This window comes from Microtus oregoni, unplaced genomic scaffold (genome assembly GCF_018167655.1).
Source record: "Microtus oregoni isolate MIOR12 unplaced genomic scaffold, Mior012 000007F_ref0000211, whole genome shotgun sequence".
In the NCBI taxonomy this organism is placed as follows: domain Eukaryota; kingdom Metazoa; phylum Chordata; class Mammalia; order Rodentia; family Cricetidae; genus Microtus; species Microtus oregoni.
Genome location: NW_024543066.1, coordinates 54,965,428 through 54,991,591, shown reverse-complemented (window position 1 = coordinate 54,991,591; position 26,164 = coordinate 54,965,428). Strand labels below are relative to the sequence as shown.

Genomic DNA, 26,164 nt, shown 5'->3' with positions numbered 1-26,164 from the left:
CCTCCTCCCACAAAGCCATACCATCCCTGTCTCCACCTCCCTAGGGCTGGGATTAAAGGTGTGTGATACCAAGTTCTGGGGTCAATTTGGTGTGAGCTGTTTCTCTTTAGACAGATTCAAACTTGTGTAGCCTTGAATTCACAGAGATCCTCTGCCTCTGTCTGAGTCCTGGGATTAGTGTGCACCACCACTCCCTGCTCTGTATGGCTAACTAGTATGGCTGCTTTGCCCTCTGATCTTCAGGCAAACTTTATTTATTAAAACACAAATAATACGCCACTGTATCTTACCATTGCTTTGATTCTGAGACAGTCTTGTATGTAATCTCACCTGACCTGCTCTTGATCTATAGTTCTGGATGGTCCCTCTGCCTCAATTTTCCTGCCTTGGCCTGAGGAATTCCGCGAGTATGGATGAGCAATGAGCGTCACCACATGCAGCTGCTGCCGCTGCTTCCTCCTCCTCCTCCCCTTCCTCCTCCTCCTCCTCCCCTTCCTCCTCCTCCCCTTCCTCCTCCTCCTCCCCTTTCTCCCCTCCCCTTTCTTCTTTATCTTCTTTTCATTTTTTAAAACAGGGTCTCATTATTACTCCAGGCTGACCTCAAACTCATAGCAATCCTCCTGTCTCGATCTCCCAAATGCTGGGATTATACACACCATTAAATTTAGCTTGAAAATATGTAGAGGAGAGATTTTTTTTAATATTTCCAACAAAGAAATGATTAAGGATATTGGGTGTCTTTGAGAACAATGCAGCCTTTATCTGCTTGGAGAATTAGGGCTACTAAAGACACCCCTAACCATTAGCTTTTGGGTTCTTGTCTTGCAAATTCACAGACCACAGGAGGTAAAGTGTGTGTGTGTGTGTGTGTGTGTGTCTGTGTGTCTGTGTGTGTGTAAATCTGGTTTATTTCACTTAACACAATGAGTTTCAGTTTCTGCAAATAACACAATGTCAGTTTTCTTTTTTTTTTCTTTGTTTATTGTTTTTATTGAGCTATACATTTTTCTTCACTCCCTGGAGAGATGGCTCAGCAATGAAAGGCTAGGCTCACAACCAAAAACAAAGCAGAAGGTAAATATTTTTGAGAGAAATGTTTACTGGTAGAAGCTCAAGAGGAAGAGAACAAAACAGATAGAGACAGATAGAGACCAATAGACAGAGATGAAGTGCATATAGCAGGAGGGGTCTCAGGAAACAGGACACCATCAAGATGCTAGTCTGGGCCTTTATTTATTTGTTTACTCATGTGTTCGTATATTCCAGGACAGGCTCCAAAGCTACAGAGAAACCCTGTCTCAAAACACCAAAAAAAAAAAAAAAAAAAAAAAAAATGTGATAGGTAAACAGAGGAGGGAGCTAAGGGAAGAAAGGGAACCAGGTAGGTGGGATGTGACGTGGGAGAGCAGAGAACCTGCCTCATACGGTTAAAAAAGGACACAAACTGGAGGTGATGGTTCTGTTGGCATAGTTGAGACTGTAGCTTCAAATCCCAGTACTAAAGAAGGAGGAAGAGGAGGAGAAGTGTTGATAAAGATGCAGAGCCGGAGGTGGTAGTGCAGGAGGTGGTGATGCACGCCTTTAATCCCAGGAGGCAGAGGCAAGCAGATCTCTGCATTCAAGGTCAGCCAGGTCTACAGAGTGAGTTCCAGGACAGCCAGGACTGTTACACAGAGAAACCCTGTCTCGAACCACCCCCTCCAAAAAAATAAAACTAAAACAGGGTTGCTGATCAATGGATACAGGCTCACAGCCAGGCAAGATGAAACAGTTCTAGAGATCTGTCATACCACAGTGCACATCATACATGGCAAGGTGGGACACACCTGCAGTCCCAGACACTTAGGACACTGAGGGAGGAGGATCACTTGAAGCCAGGAGTTCAAAACCAGTCTGGGGCAACAAATTAAAAGTGTTCTCTGAGCCGGGCGGTGGTGGCGCACGCCTTTAATCCCAGCACTTGGGAGGCAGAGGCAGGTGGATCTCTGTGAGTTCGAGGCCAGCCTGGTCTACAAGAGCTAGTTCCAGGACAGGAACCAAAAGCTACGGAGAAACCCTGTCTCGAAAAAATCAAAAAAAAAAAAAAAGTGTTCTCTGTCTACCTATCTACCTATCTCTCTATCTCTCCTCTCAAGGACCTCTATAGTAGCCTCGAACTTGCAACAATCCTCCTGCATCAACCTTCCCACTACTAAGAGCACATGTGTACAGCACTAAACTTATAAAACATTGTCTCAGATCTTATGTGGGGCTGGAAAGGAGGCTCAGTGGTTAAGAGCACTGTCTGTGCTTTATTTTTGTTTGCTTTGTTTCATTTTTGTTTGTTTTTCAAAACAAGATTTCTCTGCAGCTTTGTCCCGGAGCCTGTCCTAGAACTTGCTCTGTAGACCAGGCTGGCCTCGAACTCACAGAGACCCACCTGCCTCTGCTTCCCAAGTGCTGGGATTTAAAACGTGCGCCACCATCGTCGGGCAGACGCTGGTTGCTCTTGTAAAGGACCCATTTTACTTCCCAGCACTCCCAGCAGCTCAACCATTGTGACTCCAGTTCCAATGCATCCAATGTCCTCTTCAGCCTCTCAGGGCACCAGCACGCACATGGTACACAGACACACATGTAGGCAACAGACATATAGACATAAAAAGTTTTTGGGCAGTGAATCCCAGTACCTGGGAGGCAGAGGCAAGCGGATCTCTGTGAGTTCAAAGCCAACCTGGTCGGGGGCTGGAGAGATGGCTCAGTGGTTAAGAGCATTGCCTGCTCTTCCAAAGGTCCTGAGTTCAATTCCCGGCAACTACATGGTGGCTCACAACCATCTGCAAAGAGGTCTGGTGCCCTCTTTTGGCCTGCAGACACACACACAGACAGAATATTGTATACATAATAAGTAAATATTTTAAAAAAAAAGCCAACCTGGTCTACAGAGTGAGTTCCTGGACAACCAAGGCTACACAGAGAAATCCTAGCTTGAAAAATCAGAAAAAAAATATATATACATAACATTAATAATAATATATTGTGCTGTGTATACTAAAAAGTAGAAGACGTTAATTTAAAAAAAATTGGTAAACACACCTTCAGTACTAACACTTGAGAGGTAGAGGCAGCTGGATCATTGTGAGTTCGAGCTCAGCCTGGTCCACATAGTGAGTTCTGGACCAGTCAGAAATACATAGAGAGACCATATAGCTATAACAAGCAAACAAAAAAACCCTATGCTGTGTGTTGTCATGGTTGATAGTAGATGGTAGATGGATGGACTGTGTAAGACTGACACCAAAAAATGTACAAGCGAGTTCTTTGCCATTCAGTTAGGCAGTGTTACTATCTGGAGGAGGCACAGGTGTTGCCTCGCCTTTGCTTTTGACTGGAAAAGGACTACTGTGGCTCTCTGTTCCCCGAACAGACCAGTCCCTCAGGCAACAGAACACCAGCTGCAGCCCCCACCCCCATGTCCATGGCTCCTGTGGATACCACAAATCATCCCTTCATAACTTGCTCCCCGACTCATTGCTGCATCCCAGCCTCCACCACTCACAGGCCTTCCCTGTGAACACACCAGCTGAGCAGGCCAGCCACACAGACAAAAGACAGCCACGACATTCTCAAAATCCAGAGAGGGAACAGAACACCCACCCAACAAGACAAACCCAGGAATCAGCACCTACACCTATAGTTATCCAAACCTAGATGCCCAGATGCCAGGGTAAGAACACAATCAATAACAGCCAGGACAATATGTCTCCACCAGAGCCCAGCTAGCCTACCACAGCAGGCCGTGAATATTCCGACGTAGCTGAAGTACAAGAAAAAGATCTTAAAGCCAACCTTATGAAGCTGATAGAAGTTCCTAAGGAGAAAATAATAAACCCCTCAAAAAAAAAAAAAAAAAACACAAGCAACTGGAAGAAATTAATACATCCCTTAAAGAAAGCCAAGAAAAAACAGTTTAAGAAAATGAATAAAACTGTTCAAGATCTGAAAATGGAAATAGAAGCAATAAAACACAAAATGAAAGAATTTTGGGGAAAAAAAATTAGGTATCTAAAAAGAAACTACAGAGACAAGCTTCACCAACAGAATACAAAAGATGATGGGCCATGAGGTGGTGGCGCACGCCTTTAATCCCAGCCCTTAGGAGGCAAAGGCAGGCGGATCTCTGTGAGTTCGAGGCCAGCCTGGTCTACAAAAGCTAGTTCCAGGACAGGCTCCAAAGCTACAGAGAAACCCTGTCAAAAAAAAAAACAAAACAAAACAAAACAAAAACAAAAAAAAAATGAGAGAATCTCAGCCATTGATGATAGGACAGAACAAATGGATTCATAGGTCAAGGAAAATGTTAAGTCTAAAAAATTCCTGACACAAAAAATCCAGAAAATCTGCGACACTATGAAAAGACCAAACATAAGAATAATAGGGATAGAAGAAGAAAACTCTCAGATCAAAGGCACAGAATATATATTCAACAAAATCATAGAAGAAAATTTTCCTAACCTAAAGAAGATGTCTATTTAAAAAAAAAAAAGTACAAGAAGCATAGAGAACACCAAATAGATAGGACCAGAAAAGAAAGTTCCCCTTGTCACATAACAATCAAAACACTAAACATACAGAACAAAAAAAGAGTATTAAAAGCTACAGTAGAAAAAGACCAAGTAACAAATACAATATAAACCTGTTAGAATTACACCTGACTTCTACACAGAGACTCTAAAAGCCAGAAGGGCCTGGACAGATGTGCTGCAGACTCTAAAAGACTACAGATGCCAGCCCAGACTACTATACCCAGCAAAATTTTCAGTCACCATAGATGGAAAAATAAGACATCCCATGATAAAGTCAAATTTAAACAACATCTATCTACAAAACCAGCCCTACAGAATGTGCTAGAAGGAAAACTCCAAACAAAGGAGGTTATCCACACCCATAAAAATACAGGAAATAAATCATCTCACACCAGCAAAACCAAATGAAGGGAAGAACACACCACAGTCATACACACTCACACACACACCAACGAGAGCAACAATATAATAACAGGAATCAACAATCATTGGTCACTGATATCTTCTCTGTTACAGAGAAATCTTGTCTCGGAAAACAAAACAACAACAAAAAAGAGTTTGGTATTTTCACGTGGAACCTAATTAAGAATATCTACCTATCTTACGGTTTAGAAAACCCCAGCATCTCCCAGAAAAATACTACTTACGAACTGAAAATTGTAGAGACCCCTGTCTATACTTAATATTGGAGAAAGGATAATGCCTAGACACTTTCAAACATTACATATGTCAATATAAAAGACATTTAACAAATTTCTGTAAATAAATACCTTTCTTCCTAAAAAGCAAGCCAGTCATCAATTCTGGTTGGTTAACATTTTAAAACCAGCAGAAACATTTAAGAACACAGGGCTTCCTGCTCTGCCAGGAAAGGGTACACGTGGGTCTTTTCATCCTAGTCCCTTGCCACAGCTTTAAGGTTCACAACCCATCACTGCACTGTGAACCATCTAATGGAGCCACTACAAACGCTAGCTGTGTTCACTAAATCAATGGTCTCAAATCCCCAATAAAAAGATACAGACTAACAGAATGGATGTGAAAACAGGACATATCCTTCTGATACATACAAGAAATACAATTCAACATCAAAGATAGACATTATCTCAGAATAAATGATTATAAAAAGATATTCCAAGCAAATGTTCCTAAGAAGCAAGCTACTATAGCCATTTTAATATCTAACAAAAACAACAGAAAGCTTATAAATTCATGGAAACTGAACAACTCTCTACTGAATGAAAAATGGGTCAAGACAAAATAAATTAATTAATTAAAGACTTTCTAGAATTCAATGAAATTTAACACATTGCATACTCAGATTATGGGACACAATGAAAGCAGTACTAAGAGGAAAGTTCACAGCACTGTCTACATAAAAAAACTGGAGAGATCTCATACTAGGCACTGAAAGTTTTTGAACAAAAAGAAGCAAGCACACAGAAGAGGAGTGGATGGTAAGAAATAATCAAACTGTGGGCTGAAACCAATAAAATAGAAACAAAGAGAACAATATCAAAGAGTCAATGAAACAGAGAATTGGTTCTTGGAGATAGATAGACAAACCTTTATCCAAACTAACTAAAAGATGAAGAAAGACTATCCAAACTAACAAATCAGAAGTTAAAAGGCCAGCCTGGTCTACAAGAGCTAGTTCCAGGACAAGAAAAGAAAGAAAGAAAGAAAGAAAGAAAGAAAGAAAGAAAGAAGGGAGGGAGGGAGGGAGGGAGGGAGGGGAGGGGAGGGGAGGGGAGGGGAGGGGAGGGGAGGGGAGGGGAGGGGAGGGGAGGGGAGGGAAGACAGGAGCCCAAGCTGTCGGGTCTGGTCCAGGCCTCAAGGACCAACAAATGGTCCCATCAGCTGTTCCTCATGTCCCAGAAGTCTTCACACTGAAAGAAAAAGGGACCCTCAGGAAGACAGCTTCCCAGAATTCACGCCTGTGGGCCCAGCTCAGCACTGTACAAGCCAGTGACTCCACAGATGACACCAGAGATACCAAAATCAGTTCCTTGACAAACTCCAGATGGCTTCCGGCTGGGTCCAGATGCTGCGGAAGTGGAGGCTCATGCCCAGAGCCTGGAGAAGGACCGTACACTGCTGAGATCGCGGGTGCTGGAAGGGCTGCAGACCACTGCTGGCTCCACGGGATGCAGGCGCACCAGCAGCTGTGACAGAACTACCAGGACCACGCTTCCTGGAGAAGCCCACCCAGACCTCGTCACTCTTCCTGCAGCCCTGGGCTCCTTCTCTACTCTAGCATCAAGGAGCTGCAGACCTTGGCTACCTTAGGGCTTCATGTGGCCATGCTAGCCCAGCAGATCCATCTAGAAAAGGTTCTGATGGCTGAACTCCTCCCTCTGATAAACACCCAGGAGCCAGGAGGGCCACCTTGGCTGGAGGTGAGCACTTCCTCACAGCCCTTGGAGATGATCATGTAGGCTGGGCAGAAGCCTCCTCTCTGGGAGAGTCTCCCTCCTCTCAGCTGGAGTGAAGTGAGCAGGGATTGCGGGGGATTTTCCTGTTTGGAGGAAGCTAAAAGCACAGAGTCAGCTGTGACTTCCATGAGAAAGCTGGTGGTCAGGATGTGTGTGTGTTTATATTGTATCAAAGCCGGGTTTGGTGAGGAGCTTTTCATGGTCCTGCTTCTTCTTAGTGGTTTGAAGGATTTTATTAATTAAGGGCTTGGGCACACCTATAATCTCACCGCTGGGGAAGCTGAGGCAAGGGGGTTCTAAGTTTAAGGACAGCCTGAAACCCTGTCTAGATTAAATAAATAAAGGAAAGAATATATCAAGCAAAAAAAAAACAAAAAAAAATGGCAAATGGACTGAGAAAAAAATCAGGGAAACAACACCCTTCATGACAGCTTCAAATAATATAAAATGTCTTGGGGTAACTCTAACCCAGCAAGTGAAACACAAAAACTTCTTTCTTTGAAGAAAGAAGTTGAAGAAGATAACAGAAGATAGAAAGATCTCCCATGCTCATGGATTGAGCAATCTACAGATTCAGTGCAATCCCCATCAAAATTCCAACACAATTCTTTTTTTTGTTTTGTTTTGTTTTGTTTTTCTAGACAGGGTTTCTCTGTAGCTTTGGAGCCTGTCCTGGAACTAGCTCTTGTAGACCAGGCTGGCCTCGAACTCACAGAGATCTGCCTGCCTCTGCCTCCCGAGTGCTGGGATTAAAGGCGTGCGCCACCACCGCCCGGCATCACAATTCTTTATAGAATTTGAAAGGCCAATTCTCACACAGAAAAACAGAAACCCAGAGTAGATAAAACAATCCTGAATAATAAAGGAACTGCTAGAGGCATCACCATCCCTGATTTCAAGCTGTAATAAAAACTGTGTGGTATTGGCATAAAATCAGACATGTGAATCAATGGAATCAGACTGAAGACCCAGACATAAATCTACATACCTACAGACACCTGATTTTTGATAAAGAAGCCAAAAACACACAATAGAAAAAAGACAACATTGCTGTCAGAAATCACCTTCCAGCCACTTCCTCCCTCCCCAAAAATAAGTGCTATCAGGGCCGGCTTGATCAGCTAGGTCCGCTGTTGTGAGCTTTCCCTAAGTGCAACTGTATGGTGTACACTGTGTCTTACTTGGCTTCTTTGCCCTAGAAAAGAATACAAGGGCTCTCTGGTGCTGGTTACATAGGTGCATTCGTTTTATCAATATTTACCAACCTGTACCAACAATCATGCTTTGTGCACTGTTCTATGTATGTAAATACAGCTAAATAAAAATGTTTAGTTATAAAAAAAGAAAAAGACAACATCTTCAACAAATGGCGCTGGTCAAAATGGATATCTGCATGTGGAAGAATGCAAACAAATTCATATTTATAACCTTACAGAAACTAAAGCCCATGTGGATCAAAGACCTCAACATAAAACCAGATCCACTGAACCAGACAGAAGAGAAAGTGGGGATACTTTTGAACTCATTGGCACAGGAGAGAACTTCCTGAGCAGAAAGAACACCAATAGCACAAGCACTAAGATCAACAACTAATAAATGGGACCTCATGCTGTGGGATGTCCTTCTGAGCACTGTGAATATGTTTTGCTCTCACTGGTTGATAATATAAGCTGATTTGGCCTATAGCCAGGCAGAATAAGCCTGGGCAGAAAAGCCAAACAGAGATACATGGAGAAGGAAGGGCATAGTCAGAGAGATATGTGAGCCAGTCTCCCAAGAAGCAAGATGCCAGAGGACTGGTAAAGCCACAGCCACATGACAGTACATAGATTAATAGAAATGGGTTAATGTCAATGTAAGAGCTAGTTAGTAATAAGCCTGAGTTATCAGACAAACATTCTATAGTTGACAGTAAACCTCTAAGTGATTATTTAAAAGCAACTGCGGGATGGGGTGGGACAGAAAAACTGTTTACAGCCTCATGAAACTGAACAGTTTCTGGAAGGCAAAGGACACCGTCAATAGGACAAAGCAGTAGCCTACAGAATGGGAAAAGATTATTGCTAACTCTGCGTCTGATGGAGGGCTAATATCCAAATATATAAAGAACTGAAGAAACTAGATATCAAATAAACCTAGTGGTGCAATTTAAAAATGGGGTACAGATCTAAGCAGAGAATTCTCAATGGAGGAATTTCAAATGGGCAAGAGATAGTCTTTAAAAAGTTTAACACCCTTAGCCATCAGGAAAATGCAAATTACATCAAAACTACTTTGAGATTCTATTTACACCTGTCAGAATGGCCAAGATCAGTAACACAAGTGACAGCTCATACTGGTGAGGCTGTGGAGCAAAGGGAACACTCCTCCATTGCTAGTGGAAGTGCAAACTTGTACACTATGGAAATCAATATGGCAGTTCCTAAAAAAATTGGGAATCAATCTACTTCAAGACCAAGCTATATGGGGGTTGAAGAGATGGCTCAGTGGTTAAGAGCACTGACTGCTCTTTCAGAGGACCCAGGTTCAATTCCCAGCACCCACCTGTTAGCTCACAACTGTCTGTAACTCCAAGATTTGACACCAGTGCACATAAAATAAAAATAAATAATTTTTTAAAAGACCCAGCTATACAACTCTTGGGCATATACCCAAAGGACATTCCATCCTACTACAAGGATGCTCACTCAACTACACTCATTGTGGCTTTATTCATAATAGACAGAAACTGGAAGCAACCTAGATGCCCCTCAACCAAAGAATGGATAAAGAAAAAGTGGTACACTTACAAAATGGAGTATTATCCATCTGTTAAAAAAATGACATAATGAAACTTTCAAGCAAATAGATGGAACTAGAAAAAAAAATCATCCTGAGAAAGGTAATCCAGACCCAGAAAAACAAATATGTCATGTATTCACTTATAAGTGGATATTAGTCATTATGTAAATGATAATCAAGCTATAATTCATAGACCTAGGGAGGCTAGGTAAAGAAGAGGGCTTGAGGGGGGACATATGGATCTCTCTGGGAAGGGGAAATAGAATAGAATTTGAAGGTGGATTGGAGTGGAAGGGGATGGGAGAGGGAGGGGTTGGGATAGAGAAAGAGTGCAGGGAGAAACAGCTGGAGTTGGGCTGCATTACGAGATGGTGTGGAACTTGCACAGTGGAAGCTATGAAGACGGTCCTCAGGAGGACTCCTAGTAATGGGAAATACAGAGTCTGAACTGGCCATCTTCTGGAGCCAAGCAGGCCTCTCAATGGCGGGACTAGGCTGCATTTGGTTGACTTGTTGGCCAAGTCGGCCTGAGGAGATCCCCAAACAACCAAGGCTGATGCTAGGACAGAGCGATGCTGACTGCAAACTGGCAGTGGGACCCCATTGCTGAGGACAACGGTCACACAGCTCACTGAATGTGGGGAGGTCAAGTGGGTGCCTGCAGGGAGCCTTCATCCCTACGCTCTAGTCTCTTTGGTGTGGAAGATACTTGGCAGGCCCCAGAGTACCTTCTCACCAAAAGAAACCTGGACACCCATCCAACCATGAAACCTTTGGCCTGCATCCTGCCTGCAAGATGTCCTGGAGCAACGGCGCTGCAGAACTTATGGAAGTGGCCAACCATGTCTGATTTAACCTGAGGCCCACTCAGTGAGAGGGAGTCCATGCCAGACATTGGTTGACTGGCCGGGAACCAGAAACCTAAGGTAGAACTAAACAGAACTGGTATTTTTTAAAAAATCAATTAAATAATTCCTAATGATATTCTGCTATGCTCATAGATCACTGCCTTTGTCCAGTGGCCTTGTCCAGTGGTCAAAAGAGAGGCTTTCTCTGGCAGGAACAGATGCAGAGACCCCACAGCCAGGCATCATGTGGCAAGAGAGTCTATATTTGAAGTCTCTATCTGATTCGTCCCATCAGAGCTCAGAGAACCACGAGGAAGAGGGGAAGACAGATTGTAGGACTCAGAGGGGATGGAGCGCACCAGGAAAACATGGCCCACTGAATCAACTAAGCAAGGCTCACATGGGCTCACAGAGACTGAAGCAGCAAGTTTGGGGCCTGCATGGGTCTGTACAAAGTCCTCTGCATACATGTTGTTACTGTTAGCTTGGTGTTTTTGAGGAATTTGTAACTGTGGGAGCAGGTGTGCCTCTGACTCTTTTGTCTGATCTTGGGATTCTTCTTCTCCTATCAGGTTGCCTTGTCCAGCCTCGGTGTAAGGGTTCTTGCCTTGTCTTTTTGTGTTTTGTTTTGTTGTGTTGTGTTTGGTTGTTGTCTCTTGGAGGCTTGCTCTTTTCTTAAGGGAAAGTGAAGCAGAGCGGATCCAGGAGAAAGGAGAGGTAGGGGGAGCTGGGAGGAATGGAAGGAGGAGGAACCAGAGTCAGGATGTATTGATGAGAGAAGTATCTACTTTCAATAAAAGGATAGATAGATAGATAGATAGATAGATAGATAGATAGATAGATACACAGACAGACAAGGGAGGCCAGCAGTGCCTTGAACCAGCTGGTCTGAGGCTCACCAGCTGAAAATCCTTACATGAACTCTAATAAAATGTCTCTGCACCTGGGCCTGGTGGTGGCCCACGCCCTTAATCCCAGCAGTCCGAAGGCTCGGATCTCTACGAGTTCAAGGCCAGTCTGGTCTTTACAGTAAGACTCCTGCCTAAAAAATTAAATAAACAAAAGCAATGGGGGGGGGAGCAAAATACTCTCTGCCCCTGCACTTCTCTGGGGCAATCTTAAATTGTGGGGACAGGCAGGGTTTCCTGCCATGTGCCTACTGAGGGCTCCTCGGTGCAGGAACAGAGGGAGATGGAAAAGTTGGCATTGCTCCCAGCAGCTGAAAACTGTGGTTCCTGTCTGTCTCTGGCTTCCCACACCTTTACACCATTCCTCACCCAACGTCTCTGTACATTAGAATCATCCTCTGAGGAGGATCTCAGCCTTCCGTGCAACTCGTGGTTCAAGACTGAGGTTCCTAGCCCTCTCATTTAACTGCAGTGGGACTAAGTGACACTTACTATACACCTAGATGTTGAAATTGAGTCTGAAAATAGGTTATGAGAGCCTTTGGGGATTGCAGGCAAACCACGCTTTGCTGAGCTACATATCCCAGACTGCCCTCAAACTCCAGACCCTTGTGTTTCAGCCTGGATTCTAGGGTTACGTGTATGTGCCATCGAGGCCATTTTAACTTCTGGCTTTCTTTTTCCCTTGCTTTGTTTGCATATGAGATTTGCTTGTGAGATTCCCTGGAGCCTCAGAGTCCAGGACAAAGACCACCAACATGGGATAACAACCCAAGGAGTGTGGAAAAGTTAAAGAACATCACAAAGGAACCAGCCAAGAGTTACAAATTCCAATTCCAGCCTTTATTTCAATGGCAGAGCAGAGAGGAGGCTCAACCCAGGTTAGGTCATTCCCAGACAGAGAGAGCTGGACAGGAGCCCCTGGGAATGCCTCTCCACCCAGCTAAGAGGTTGGGGAGGAAGAGAAGAAGATAATACTGGTGCTGCCACTTCCACAGCTGCCACAGCCAGGAGCTGGGACACCTCAAGCAGCAAGCTGACCTCCAGAGGTCAAGGCAGAACCAGAATCAGGCAAGGATCAGACAGGATCAGCAGACATTGCAAGAGTGTACAGACTCAACAAATGAGGAAACTCTTGGGGGCCCCCAAACAGCATTGATATTTCACAAAGGGGACTCCCAGGGCCTGCAGGCTCCAGGGACTGAATGCTCAGGGAAGCTTGACCACAATGAGACACTCACAAAGAGACCACCCCCCAACCCCCCGTGTGTTGTTCTGTAAGGGTAGGAACAGGTCTGGAGGGAGGAGGGCGAAGAGTCAACAAAAAGCACGGGAAGAACGCTGGCGCTGGCGGGACATGAAAAGGGACCCGAGAGGGGCCTCTAGCTGCTGCCCTGCCCCTGCTGCTCCTGCTGGCACTCCTGCTGGCGGATGAGGTTGGCCATGGGGCTGGTGATACCACCTATCATGGTCCAGTATTCATCAAAACTGATGCGCCCGTCATGGTTGGCGTCCAGGTTCTGGATGAGCTTGTCAGCTGCCTTTCGGTTCCCTGTGTCCTGTAGAAGAAGTGGAGTCAGTAAAACTTGAGATAACCCAGACAGGACCCTAGGCAGAGTCCCGGAAGCAGCCCTGACAGCTGCTGCCTTGGCCAGGCAGGCAGGGCATGGGGGGGGGGGGGGGGTGCTGAGAGGCCTGTGAGGAGCAGAGGAGACAGGGAGAGCAGAAGCTGGGTACCGTCAGCATGTGGTTCAGCTCTCTCTGGAGCATCTTGCGGAAGCCACTCTTGCTGATCTTGTTCTTGACCAGGCTGTGCTTGGATACGTATTTATAGAAGTTCTCCACCAGGACGACAACTGCCTTCTCCAGCTCCGTGTAGCACTCAGCCATCTCACTGCCTCAGCTCCTAGGAACCAGAGAGGGGAGATGAGGAGAAACATCTCCACACACAGCTCCCAGAACCCCTCGAGACTGCTTGTCTCCTGAGCAGGGAGAGGAGCAGGCATGGAAGAGCAAAGGGAGTGCGGGGGCAGCCCTGGAAGGAGAGCTAAGCACTCCTCTAATCCAGGTGTTCCCCAGCCAGGCTGCCAACTGCCAAAACAGGTTCTCCAGGTCCTTCCGTGCCCTGGGCAACCATGCTGCCTGTCAGAGCCCTCAGAGTTGGAGGCTCCTGTGGGGAGTGAAGGCAGGTAGCTGTTCCCCTACACACACCAGGGTCGCCTGTTCTAGGGAACCACAGATGGGAAGAGTTGAGAGAGAAAAGGCCAAAGACTTTTATCTTCAATCCCAAGGACTGGCTGAGACCCCAGCCCTAGGCCACAAAGCAGGACTAGAAGCCCTTGGCCCACTTCAACCCCTTGTGCAGGCTCTAAGACCGTGAGTTCAGGGGCTCAGGCCACCACTGTCCCTCTTCATCAGAATAGATTTTGTGTGGCTCCCCTCCTGGCCACACCCTGTCAGCCTCTCCTCTCTCATAACCATTCCTAAGTAGACATCATGACCCAACAACACCCTTCACCCCATTACCTAAGAAGATGCAGGCCCAGTTCTGCCCCGGCTGGAGACAGACTCTGGGCCTCTGGACACAGCGGCTGCCTGGCAGAGGCCAGATGCATCACCCCCTCACCCCAGAACAAAAGGCACTCTCAGTCCAAGCGGATACAGCCTTTCGAATAACAGGATATGAGGGGAGCAGGCGGATCCACTCTGTGAGTCGCCGCCCATGCCCAGAGCCCCTCCAAGTCAGCCTGGCAAATCAGACTCCCTTCCCACCCTCAAGCATAAGAATGAAGTCCTGCTACCCTCCCCCAGCTGGCCCCAGGAAGGGAAAGTGGACACAAAGGACACAGCCACTTGGGCAGGCCTGTGCACCCACAATCAGATTCACAAAGGTGGTCTCCCTTCACCAGGTCCCACCAGGCCCTCTGTCCTTACCACCTGCTTTCTATCCTTGGCAGCACAGGGTCCTCTCAGCTGCAGGCCTGACACTCTGGCCCTCCCCAAACTGTACCTGCAGGAAAACTCGCCTTGACCTCTGTCGTTGCTACACTCTTTCTGGACTCCCACAGCCTTGTCAGTCTTCACCACATCAACGCCAGCTGGGATCATTAGCAAGTTTGGTTAGTCTCCGGCTCTTATCTCTCCATCTATGGAGCCGGCATAGTGTTTCTTACATTCAGCTGCTGTTCTCTGATCCAAGTAGGAGACTACGCAGATGTGAGGGCAAGGTTTTCTAATCTTGAATACACCACTACCCTCTTCTTAATCTCTGAAACTTGCCTGGCCTACAATGCCTGGCCAAGTGCCCTGCTCAGAGGAGATGTTCCAATATTCCACCTCCTTCCAGCCCTAATGCCCAGCATCCAAGGTCCCTCCTACCCTTGTACACTTTTATGCATCTTTTTCTTAAGGAATGATCAGAACAGGAGGAAGGAGGCCAGGATGCAGGAAGGAAGGAGAGCTGAGAGGGTCAGGCTGCAGCATCTCTGATGGGAAATCCTCCCTTGCTGACCACTCTGGTCTGTGGCTAGAAGGATGACACACGGTGCCAGATCCACAGGAAACTATATTCTTCCCCATACTCTGTTTGTGAAGGGTGTAACAGTGTGGTTTAATGTTTGAAAGACACTCAGAAAAATTCTCTAACATACATAAATAAGGAAGAAAAATGATTTTCTGCCCTAATGAGGATGGCCTGTGGCCAGCGTTCCTGGAGGTTCTAGAACCTGAGCAGGGATCAAGCCTTGAGAGCAAGAGAGGAAATGGGGAACCCCCATACACACACACCCCACAGGGAAGAGTTCTATAAGAAACAGTCAAAGAAAAGATAGGGAATGAGTAGATAATTGGGTTGCTGTGCCTCTGTTGCTGTCCCCAAAGGCCAGTCCAGCTCTCCCTCTGTCTGCCTTGTTCTTCCCCCGAGGTAGCTTCCTCCTGCCCCCTTAGCTCTATGCCCAATCCCTACCTGGCCTCTTGCAGCAGTTAAGCAAGCAAATGACAGAGGAACACCCAACAGATGAAGCAGACACCTGTCCCAGGAGCACGGGGCCAAGAGGATATGCAGCCTTGGTGTGCTGACTCTTTCCCAGGATGTCCTCCCCTAGATCTGCCTCCTCCCCAGGTTCTTATAAAATGGACAGCTCTGAGATAACCATCAGGACAAGTGCTTTTCTGGAGATGAGCCTCAGAGTGAGGCAGTCAGGTGTCATTACTCTCCTCCTCCACCCTCCCCTGGGGGGCAGAAGACAGGCTCAGCTGCCCCACCCATTCACAGCCACCTGCTCCTCAGCCGCCCCATCCTTCAACCAGTCAGGCCTGAGGACCTCCAGGCATGGGGGGTGGTACTCTTCCCTTCCTGGGCAGATCTATCCAGGAGGCAATTTTGTCACAAGCAAGTCTTGGAAAGGGAGTTGGGGGTCATATGGGGGTATGCCAGTGTACACTAAAGCTTTCCAAAAAGAAAAAAAAAAAGCAGAAATCAGGAAAATACCTGCGCTCCAAAGGGCCCTTCCCTAAAGGGGCCATTCATCTTGGGCCGCACCCTTCCCCCAATGTTCTCTTAGTCTCCTGGACTGATTCATCATTGAGCAACCAGAAAGTTCCCATCCCCCCTCCCCCCCATCCCCGCCCACCTGAACCCAGCTTGCTGACTTTTCCAAAAGACCAAATTGCCCTGACTCCAAGCCCCTGGATCTCAGCCACTCTAGCACCACCCTCCCACCCCCAAGTCCTGGGCCCCACCCCTTTGGAAGAGCCTGCTCACCGCCATCCCTTAGTCCACCTGGTCTGGACCTCCGGAAGACTGCCACACCCACCAAGGTTCACCTCACATACACTTAATTCGCAGCTTATTTCCAGATGTTGAATATGTCCCTACTCTTACCTCTCCTACTCAGGATCCTCACCAAAGCCTACAAGAGTTTCACTTTTAGCTCTGGCATGCTCCATGTCTCCCTCAGCTGCCTCAGATGGACCCCTGCTTCACCATTTGTCTGGGTACTCATTCGCCAATGGCCTCATTGGCTCACTTCCATTCATTCGAGTTTACATTCAGCCATTCCCTCTCATTCATTCACGCTCTCATTCATTCAACCATTCCCTCCCTGAGAAGCTCATTCCTCCCAACAGCCATCAATATGCAGGGATAGTAAAATAAAGAAGGGGGCTAGGAGTCTGTTCTCAAGGCTCTATGGTGACTCCCTCCAGCCTCCCAGGCCCAGTCTCTGTCCCTCCGTGCTTCTCCCATGTTGGAGGATAATGGCACAGAGGTGCTCCTACCTCCGCACCCTCACAAGACTCCCGACATCACACCCACATATGAACATCCATGAACAGAGCAGAGAACACTGCCAGTCCTCATCTGCTTGGGGACCCCATTTATCCCCAGACAACTTCTGCTGAAGCAAGAACCCCTTTGAATTTTTCTACCTCGTAAAGTTGTAAGAGGGGGGTGTGCACGCACACACCTCTACCCCAGGCCTCCCCAACCTTCAGAGGGCTCCTCTCTTGGGGGAAGCTGAGCCCACCTTACCATCACCCTTACCCTTGCCCCCACCTCAACTGGGCTGGGCAGGCAAACACTCCTACAGCGCAGGTGGCTCTGCCAGGCAAACCCAGTCAAGCTGGGACCTGCCTAGGACCGAGCGTGGAAAAGCTGCCAGTTTGAAACTCCACTCCTCTCTCTTTCCCTCTCCCCATCCAGGGGACCTCCCAGGCTTCCCCAGGCCCCTCCCAAGGAACACTACCCAGCGCAAATGAGGCCTGCAGCCGGACCCTGCCTGTGCCTCAGGTGAAGGAGAAGCCACCTCAGCCCCTGCCTCTCTTTCCTGGCTTCTTATGAGCTCTGGACCCTCTCTAGTTACTCCTGGACCCCATTTTCTCTCCTAAGTCACAGTTACCATAGTTCAGTGAGGCCTGTGTCTACAGTCCAACCACCCCCAATACCCACCAAGAAACACTCGCTCTGTTCCCGTTCAGAGAGGACAAGGACGCAACAGCTGTGGGCAAGGCCCTGGAATGTTCTGCCCAGAGTCCCAGCCCCTGGAGACAAGCCAGGTCAGCTGCTTGGCCAGGGAGAGGGGCTTACTACCCTGCCTAGTCCTCTAAAGCTTTCACAAAGCCACCAGGGTTCTTCTTTCCCTAACTAGCCTTCGGGGAGAGTTCATTACCAAAATCTTCTGCCCTGCGTCTGCCAGGCACCTCTCTCCCCAGGCTCGCTTCCGTGACCCTTCTTCTGACCCGCCAAGGCTTCAGGATCCCCCCAGCCACCCCAGACCTCCTCAGCTGGGGCTGGAGTGCTTACCTGCCTCCCCGTTGTCCACCTCCTCCAGCAGGGCTCTGAGGCCTGGGCTCTGGCACTGACAGCCAGGCAGCTCCTGCTCAGCCGAGCCAGGACTCCTCCCCACGGCACTCCAGAATCTGTCCCACTCCCTTTGCCTGGCTGAGCTGGCTGTGGGAAGGTAGTGACTGAACTCTTGACTTGGCCCTGGGGTTGGGCCCTTGTTAAAGGGGTACACACCTTTTTTTTTAAACACCCCTCTACCCTCACCCTAGAGGGAGTGGTAGAAGCTGGCACTCCTCCAACCCCACCCTCCTAACCCCACAGGCTCTGAGCAAAGCCCAACAGGATAGAGGAGAGAAAGGGAAGGCTCATCACCTGCCCTTCTCACCTCGGTCACTGAAAGCCAGGTTTCAGGGCAGCCTCCACCAAAGACTAGTTCAGTTAGATTCCCAGGCAGCCTACCTGGCCACAGGACTTCTTCTCTGTTGGGATTTAAGGGATCTATCACCCGATTTCTGTTGATTAGAGTAAGAGGGCAGACAGCAACTCTTTCTGGTTTTGCCTCTCCAGCTCAGCCGCCCTGAGTTCGAAGTACATTCCTAAGACCCTCCTGCATGTCAGGTGCCTCCTGTGCACATCCTAATCCTGTCCACACCTTTCCTTCAGGTACCCAAAGAAACTGTCCAGCTAGACCTCCTTCTAGAGGACAGCAGCCAAAACAGAGAGGACTACCATGATGACTTCTGTCAGGTCCCAAAGAGCACCCCCAAAATAAATAAAGGGTGACTAACTGAGCTGCCTATGGGCATATCAAAGCGCATGCCGGGTTCTCTCAGCACCTGTTACAGAGTCCGGGCTCCTCTCAGTATCTCTTACCCCACACCCTACCCTAAACCTCTCCAGCTTCACTTCCTTTACCTTCCCTTCCCCAGCTTCTGATTCCTGTATAACCTAGCCATTTTGGTCATCCGCAGTCTGGGGTTTCTTTGCCCTTTTGGCTTCTCTCTTGATCCTCCATTCGCAGCTCCTGGTCCCCTCTCTCTTCTCTCCCTCTTGTTATCCCCCCCCCCTCCAACCTCCAGCCTCTTCTCAAGTCTTTGTCTTTGTCCTTGTCTGCTCTGCTGCCACACTTGGTCTGGATTCTTCCAGTTGCTTCTGGCTGTTTTCTTCCTCCCATCTACAATAAAACCCTTCTCCTCAGCCATACCTAGGAGCAGTCAGTGTCCTCATTTTCATTCATGTGGTGCTCGAGACCCAGGAGGGACACAAAGGAGCCTCCTTCCCAGGGGCTCAGCCTCTCTCTTAACAGAAGCAACCTGCTAATTTGACTCTACTAGACTGTGTAAGAATCATTTGTTTCTGCTGGCTTCGGCCAGCCACCAAATTGACTCCCAATTCTACAGTCGGCCTCTCCAGCCGTTTCTTCCCGCCACCCGCTTTAAGCATCTCTCCTCATCTGCTCAGTGTCTCTCCGACTCCTGGACCTGCTGTGCCCTCCAGGGCGTCCCCACATGAGCATCCCTCTCTCCCTCTGTTGTAGCGGTTCTCAACCCATGGGTTGAACAACCCCTTCATGGGGATCACCTAAGACCATCAGAAAACACAGACTTAAGCCCGGTGGTGGTGGCGCACGCCTTTAATCCCAGCACTCGGGAGGCAGAGGTAGGCGGATTTCTGTGAGTTCGAGGCCAGCCTGGTCTACAAGAGCTAGTTCCAGGACAGGAACCAAAAGCTACGGAGAAACCCTGTCTCGAAAAATCAAAAAAAGAAAAAAAAAAAAAAAGAAAGAAAAAGAAAACAGACTTTTACATTATGATTCATAATAATAGCAAAATTACAGTTATGAAGTAGCAATGAAAATAATTTTATGACTGAGGGGTCAGCACAACATAAGGAACTGTTAAAGGGTGGCAGCACTGGCAAGCTGGCAACCACTGCTCTATCCAAACCTTCCCCTCTCCCAGAAGCCCCTCCCAGTCCACCTCCGGGGCTGTTTTCTTCTCTCCCTGCTCTGACCACGCTCTCTCCTCCTCCTCTACTGAGTAAGCGGCATCATAATTTGTCTGTTATTACTACAAAAGCCACATTGGTGTACCAGAAAACTTCATCATGCTCACGCGGAAAATGTGATTTGGGTCATTGCTCTCTGATAAGACTCTCAGTCCCTTAGGGATGCTCCAGGCTGAAATCCTGGTCACCTTGCTTCTGTCCTGCTCCCTTTGTTCTCAACTCCTTCCTGGAATTTCCTCACCTCTCCCTAGGAGCTGCTGTCCCAGGGTTTCCTTTCCCTCCTGGGCCTCTAGATATTGGAATCCTCCCTCAGGCAGAGTTCCTGTCTGTGACCCTCATCCCTTCTGTCGCTCAGCTCCCTCCTGGAAGGGCCACTGCTTCCTATGCCCTGGGTCTCTGGCTTCCTTACACCCACCCAGGCCTTAGAGGACCCTTTCTCTCTTCTTCCTCACACTCAGATTTCTGCGTAGCACACTTTTAAACCCAGCCCTGGGAGGCAGAAGCAGGCAGGTGGCAGATCTTTGTGAGTTCAAGGGCAGATTTGTCTATGGAGCGAGTTCCGGTCAGAGTTACACAGAGAACTCCAGCCTCAAAAAACAAAAACAAGCAAGAAATAAACAAAAAAGGATTAAGAAAATAAGGATCCCAGTCCCTCTGTCAATTGTGTTTATGGTTTTGTAAAGTCCCCAGTCTCTTTGTGGACTTTATTTATGGTTTAAAGTTTATTTGATGCTAAAGAATCTTAAGCTCCAATTTTGAAGACTCAAACTACTAACTTGTAACTTGTTAGATAGTTAAGACATGTAAGTTAACGGTCAGCCACCTTTTTTTTCTGGTTTTTGGAGACAGAGTTTGTAGACCAGACTGGCCTCGAACTCACAGAGATCCAACTGCCTCTGCCTCCTGAGTGCTGGGATTAAAGGCATGTGCCACCATTGCCTGGCTACAAATTCTTTAATGTACTCAAAATTATTCTTTTTTTTTGATTTATTTATTTATTATGTATACAACCTTCCTTCCATGTATGCCTGCAAGCCAGAAGAGCATACCAGATCTCATTATAGATGGCTGTGAGACACCATGTGGTTGCTGGGAATTGAACTCAGGACCTTTGGAGTTAAGAGTCAGTGCTCTTAACCTCTGAGCCATCTCTCCAGCCCTCAAAATTATTCTTATAAGCTACATTAAGTACAAATGTAATTCTTTTACAGGGACAAGCTTTATTTAGCCTCCTGTATGTTTTTCAAGGTTAAGCCCAAAGCAAGTAACTAAAAACAAGTAAAGTTTTCTTAACTCAGGTATACTTAATAGTTGATGGTTCTCAAACTCCTCAAAGATCTGCTGAATATGCCATTTAAAATGTTTAATGGAAAGAGCTTCCTGTGACGGAGAGAACCGCTACTCCTAGCGGAGGCCCTAAGGTCAAACTGACCCATGCCTCACCCACCACCAGGGTTCCCTACCCCAAACCTCTCCAACCCCTGAGCGTTGTTTCCCTTCACCTAGCTTGATCCCTATATAACCAGCCATTTTTACCACATGCTCTCTTGGTTTTTCTTTGTCCTCTTGGTCATCGGGCCTTTCCTAGTCCCATTTCTTGCCTCTCTCTCCTCTCCCTCCTTCTCTCCTGTCATGGCCCGGTCTAGTCTGCTGGCCATGTTCAGTCTGGACTCTTCCAGATGCCTCTGGCTGTTCTCTCCCTCACATCTACCATAAAAACCTCTCCCCAGCCACACCAATGTCCTCATTTTTATTCAGCTTCCACTGTGTCAGGCTTTCTGGTAGGTACTTCCTTGAGGGGTCACATCCTCCTCCTATGAGAGGACCATTCACACCCCCATGAGGAAACCCACTGCAGGAGAATGCCCAGAGTTCAAAGCCGTAAATTACGAACCAAACTCCAGTCACTCAACCTGTTTCTCAGTGCCTATTTCCCTTGACATTAGTCAGCTGTGCCCCAGGACACGTGGTTCCTCCCTTCCCCCAGGTACGAACACAGCTTTCATCTCCTAGCAGAGGACCAGCCCAAGCAAGGAGGAGCCTGTCTCTGAGAGCAATACTTCTCTAGTTTTAGGCCTGGGACCACCCTCAACCCAAGTCTACGGAGGGAAGCGAACCCCTAATCTCTCCCACAGCCAACCACTCCATCCTCATACCTCCTACCCACCAATGACCCCGCCATTTGCCCCAAAGACCCCCTTATCCCTGGACCCTGAATACTGGGCAGAGGAGAGGAACAAACAGTCAAGACAACATAGTTTACTTTTTCCAATATTTTTATTAATCAAATATTATAAAATAACTATCATCCACAAATGCCCAAGCACCTAGCTAGTCCTCTCACCCCTAAGTCCTGAAGCCATGCCCTCCTTCGCCCCTTTTGCTGCTCTGCTCCTGTTTGCCCCTGATCCTACTGGGAGAAGGATGGGGCAGAGCTGGAAGCAGCAAGGTCGGCACAAGGCAGACAGCTACAGCTTCACTGGACAACACTGGAAGGGGTCGGCTCTCAGATGCCCGGCCGTCTTCCCCGCCCACTCTTCAGATCACTTCCCATAGTCCATTCTGCCCTTCCCCTACTACTAAGGGCTTGGCCCTTCCCCCACCAGGATCCCTGCGTACCTTTCCAGCCCCAGCCCACCCCCTGAGCTCCCCTGGGATGAGGACTTTTGACCCAGGAGCTCCTCAGAGCACCCTAGAAGAGGGCACGGAGCCCAGGGGAAGGTTGTCCTGAGCCTGAACCTCACAGCAATGAGAGGTGCAGGCTGGTGGGAGGGGGGGAGGGGAGTAAGGGTAGAGAGAAGTTTTATTTCCATGCCCAGGACCTCTAAAATCCCCTACCTCCAATACCCCCAAAACCCCCAACAAGTTCCAAGCAGAAGCTCTCAGCTCCGAGCAACAGGGCTCTCCATCTTCACACTCTTGGCTGCTTCTCCAATCAGCTCCCAGAAGCTTCCAAACTCCAGTTTCGAGTCATTACAGTTGCCCAGGTTGGCAATTTTCTCTTCTAGCCCACAGTTGCTCTGAGAACAGGAAAGACACCACAACTCAGCAAGACAGCCGCTCCAAATCTTCCTGCCCCACCCTGGCCTAGGGCGAATAGGAGGACCAGAGCCTACCGGGGCATTGGCAAAGAGAAAGGCAGGGGGTAACCAGGGCCAGGTGGGTGGGGTCTTGGAGCACCAGCTTGGGAAGTCAAGGGTCTGGGTGGGGTGGGGTTCACTCCCTCAGTACCGGCATGAGGTGAGGCAGCTGCTGGGTAACCAGGTCTCGGAGTTCAGTAGGGGTCAGCGTCTCCTTTCCTCCCTCCACCGAGTACTGATGGAAGTTCTTGATGAGAGTCTCAATGGCCCTCTCTACATCACTGAATTCTTGGGCATCCTGAAGATAGGAGACACAGGCCGTGTCAGGAGGACCCACCCACCCTGCAGAACCCTTCTCAGGAGTCTTGGAAAATCACCAGGATAGAAAGCTCTTGAGTCCAGAATCCTGCCCCCACTCCTTCTTTACCTACCCAGCCCCCAGGCCACAGTGACCTCTGCCCTAAGCCACAGATTAGGTAAGCCTCACCACCCCAAATCCTAGGCAGGGCAGGCCCCAGCATGTGCCTAGACATCCTATTTCCAAAAGAACTCCATTTGCATCACCCTGTGGAACCCTAGGGAGGAGATTTGGGGCTTTCTGGGAGTATCTCCAGGGCAAGGCCTAGAAAAGAAGCAGAAGTCATGGGGGGCATGAATCCCCATAAGAAGAAGAGAAGAGCATAGGAACAAAAAGACCAGCCAGATGAATGGGCCCACCTCAGCGTTGGCTGACCGACACTGTCCCATGGTGTCTGGTACACTGGTCCTCCGGTGAGTTATTTTTGTCGTCTGTCCTATAGCCTGCCCCACAGGAGCTGATGGCTCATGATCTGCCTAGAGCAGGGAGGACTGAGTGAGGGGAGAGAGAGAGCTCATCATTCTCTTTCTCATGCCCGTTTTTGGCTTCACCCAACATATACATTCACCTAAGCCATTGGAGTCTACACCCCACAGATCCGGTCCCTGTCCAAACTCCAGCAGCTAAGGGCACAGCCCCCAGGCCAAGCCACTCAGAGGGAACCCCCCTGGGCCTCATTCTTCCCACCTCCTCCAGCCAACCCTGAGAAACTTGGGCTAGAGAGACATGGAGTACTCCCTGAGGAGAGACAGCCCATCTAGGTTGAAGGAGCTGGGCTTTCTTACCTGCTGGCAGCTGCAGAGACAGGATGGAGGAGCCAGCTCACCTGAGCTCAGCTCTTATACCTGGGGGAAGGGAGGGGCAGGCAGGGGCAGGGCCAGGGCCAGGGCCAGGGCCTTATCCCTCAGCCACCCCAACTATTGCAGCCTCCTGGGCTGGGAGCCAGCTTTGTGTGCCCCACCCTCCCTCTAGAGTTCTAGACTCAGTCACCACCCAGACAGCGAAGAGGAAGTCATGGAGGGCTGGGTATGGGATACCCCTGGCACAAGACCGCCTTGCAGGGTCACGGGGAGAGGAGAGAAGAGAATGAAGACAAGGGGTGCAGAAGGAATCACACCTGGGAGGGAGGGAACCTAGCAGCCAGGAGGCAGGGAAGAAGGGGGAGTCTCCAGGGAGAGGAGAAGGAAGGGTTGCTCAGGGTGGGTTTGCTGATGAGGAGCCTGAAAGAGATCCCAGGGTCTCTGTGCTTTGACTCTTCTCTCCTCTCCCTCCCAACCAGAGCTAATTTGGCTAGGAACGCTGGGCCTGCTGAAACCCAGAGCCAAGCCAGTCCTGACAGCATACAGATGAAAGGGCTGAAAGGAAGGCCAGAGCAGTGCACTCTGGGACTGGGAACCAAGTGCTCTGAGCCTTCACCTGATGTCCTGCCAGCGCCTTGCAGCAGCCCAGGGTACACATGTGCAAGGCTCAAAGGCGTTCCCTGGCAAGTAACAACCTCTCCAAACTGGTTGGGCTACTACCTCCTCCCGCCCTCAAAAATTCTACCCCCCCTTCCCTGAATAGCATGTCAACACCAGCCCTCCAATCTACTACCCAGGAACCCCCAGGTGAGTCTAAACTGTTCTTCATGGGACTATGACCAACCCAACTACCCTCCTCACCTGCCCAGGACCTAGGACCTATAGTCATGGGGAAGGACAGACCATGGTGAAAAGACTGGGGGTCAATAGAAGGAATGCATGGGCCTAGAGTCAAAATTCCCTTCTAAGGCTGACTTCAGAGCACATATCCAGCCTCTCTTCTGTGTCACCTGTTGGAGGTCTCAGTCGGGGACCCTTCCACAACAGTGGCATTTAGAGAGCTCCTCTGAGGGCTTCTCTGGAGACTCTACAAGGGTCTCGCCATCAGAGAGCTTCTCAGAGTCCTCAGCCTGGGTTCCCACTGAGGAGTCTGGAAATCTCTCAAATTCTCTGCCAACATCCCCTCGGAGAGCCCGGGGATGCCTTCGGAGGTCCCTCTGGGGCCTCTTTCCTGGTACATGATGACTAATTTGTCTCTGCTGATCTTCCTCTGGCTAACTAGCTGCCCCAAGTGGACACCCACAGGAACAGCAGTGGCAACCCAAGAGGCATACACCATTGCCACACCCCTACCCTCTCTAGCGGTGAGTTGTACAAACCACTTGCCCCTCAAGTCAGAAAGCAGGGTGGGGACAACTGTGTCCCTAAGTGCTCTCTCTCCCTGTCATATTTGAGTAGCATTTCTCCAGGCCAGCTCTAGCTTTGTTACCTTAACCTCCCTAAAAATGTTTCCTCAAAGCCAGGAGAGGTAACACACCTGCTATCGACCCCAGTGCCTGTGAGGCTGAGGAAGGAAGATTGCTGAAGACAGTGAGACTCTATCTCAAAACAGTGACAAGGGGGCTGGAGAGGTGGCTCAGCAGTCAGGAGCACCGACTGCTTGTCTTTCAGAGCACCACACGGCAGCTCACAACTATCTGTAACTCCAAGATCTGACAGCCTCACACAGACACACATGTGTGCAAATCACCAGTGCACAGAAAATGAAAATAAATATTAAAACAATAACAACACAAGAAGAAAGGAAAAAGCTAAAAGAGGGCTGGGGGTATGACTCCTCCCAATGGCCTAACATGTGCAAGATCTTAAGTTAATCCTCAACACTCAAAAGTTAATTGAATTGATTAACCTTAACCGCCATGAGAGTTAACGAGGGTAATATGGGTAAAAGGTTTAGCAGGTATTCGTATTATCATTATCAACCAAAGAACAAACTCCAGGAATTATATGGGGAAAACTGGGAGCTGAAGCCATGGAGCTGAGCCCTAGGAGCTGCCTGCCTCAAATCTCTGTTGTTTTTTTTTGTTTGTTTGTTTTTG

At 48.5% G+C, this 26,164-nt stretch overlaps 3 protein-coding genes across 5 annotated transcripts in view; 1 reads left to right on the top strand and 2 right to left on the bottom strand.

The window, feature by feature from the left end:
* Positions 1–7,003, top strand: part of LOC121450332 (tubulin epsilon and delta complex protein 2-like) — a 42,081-nt gene extending 35,078 nt beyond the window's left edge. The window contains exons 2-3 of the mRNA XM_041655151.1: positions 6,396–6,732; positions 6,799–7,003. Coding sequence (XP_041511085.1) covers positions 6,396–6,732; positions 6,799–7,003 — 542 coding nt within the window. The remainder of the gene's footprint in view (positions 1–6,395; positions 6,733–6,798) is intronic.
* Positions 7,004–12,358: 5,355 nt separating this feature from the next.
* On the bottom strand, positions 12,359–17,999 carry S100a16 (S100 calcium binding protein A16). Of its 2 annotated transcripts, none has more exons than XM_041656030.1 (3): positions 17,839–17,999; positions 13,275–13,443; positions 12,359–13,096 (listed from the first exon to the last, which is right to left on the bottom strand). In XM_041656030.1, exons 2-3 carry the CDS (start codon positions 13,425–13,427, stop codon positions 12,920–12,922), a joined length of 330 nt encoding a protein of 109 aa, XP_041511964.1. In that variant the 5' UTR covers positions 13,428–13,443; positions 17,839–17,999; the 3' UTR covers positions 12,359–12,919. The 2 variants fall into 2 exon arrangements, with proteins under 2 accessions (XP_041511964.1, XP_041511965.1); XM_041656031.1 differs by lacking the exon at positions 17,839–17,999 and adding an exon at positions 14,064–14,207.
* Positions 18,000–22,085: 4,086 nt separating this feature from the next.
* S100a14 (S100 calcium binding protein A14) lies at positions 22,086–24,141 on the bottom strand. Of its 2 annotated transcripts, none has more exons than XM_041656251.1 (4): positions 24,051–24,141; positions 23,625–23,756; positions 23,059–23,205; positions 22,086–22,847 (listed from the first exon to the last, which is right to left on the bottom strand). In XM_041656251.1, exons 2-4 carry the CDS (start codon positions 23,652–23,654, stop codon positions 22,710–22,712), a joined length of 315 nt encoding a protein of 104 aa, XP_041512185.1. In that variant the 5' UTR covers positions 23,655–23,756; positions 24,051–24,141; the 3' UTR covers positions 22,086–22,709. The 2 variants fall into 2 exon arrangements, with proteins under 2 accessions (XP_041512185.1, XP_041512186.1); XM_041656252.1 differs by having other exon boundaries at positions 23,625–23,741; positions 24,051–24,083.
* Between the last annotated feature and the right edge of the window lie 2,023 nt (positions 24,142–26,164).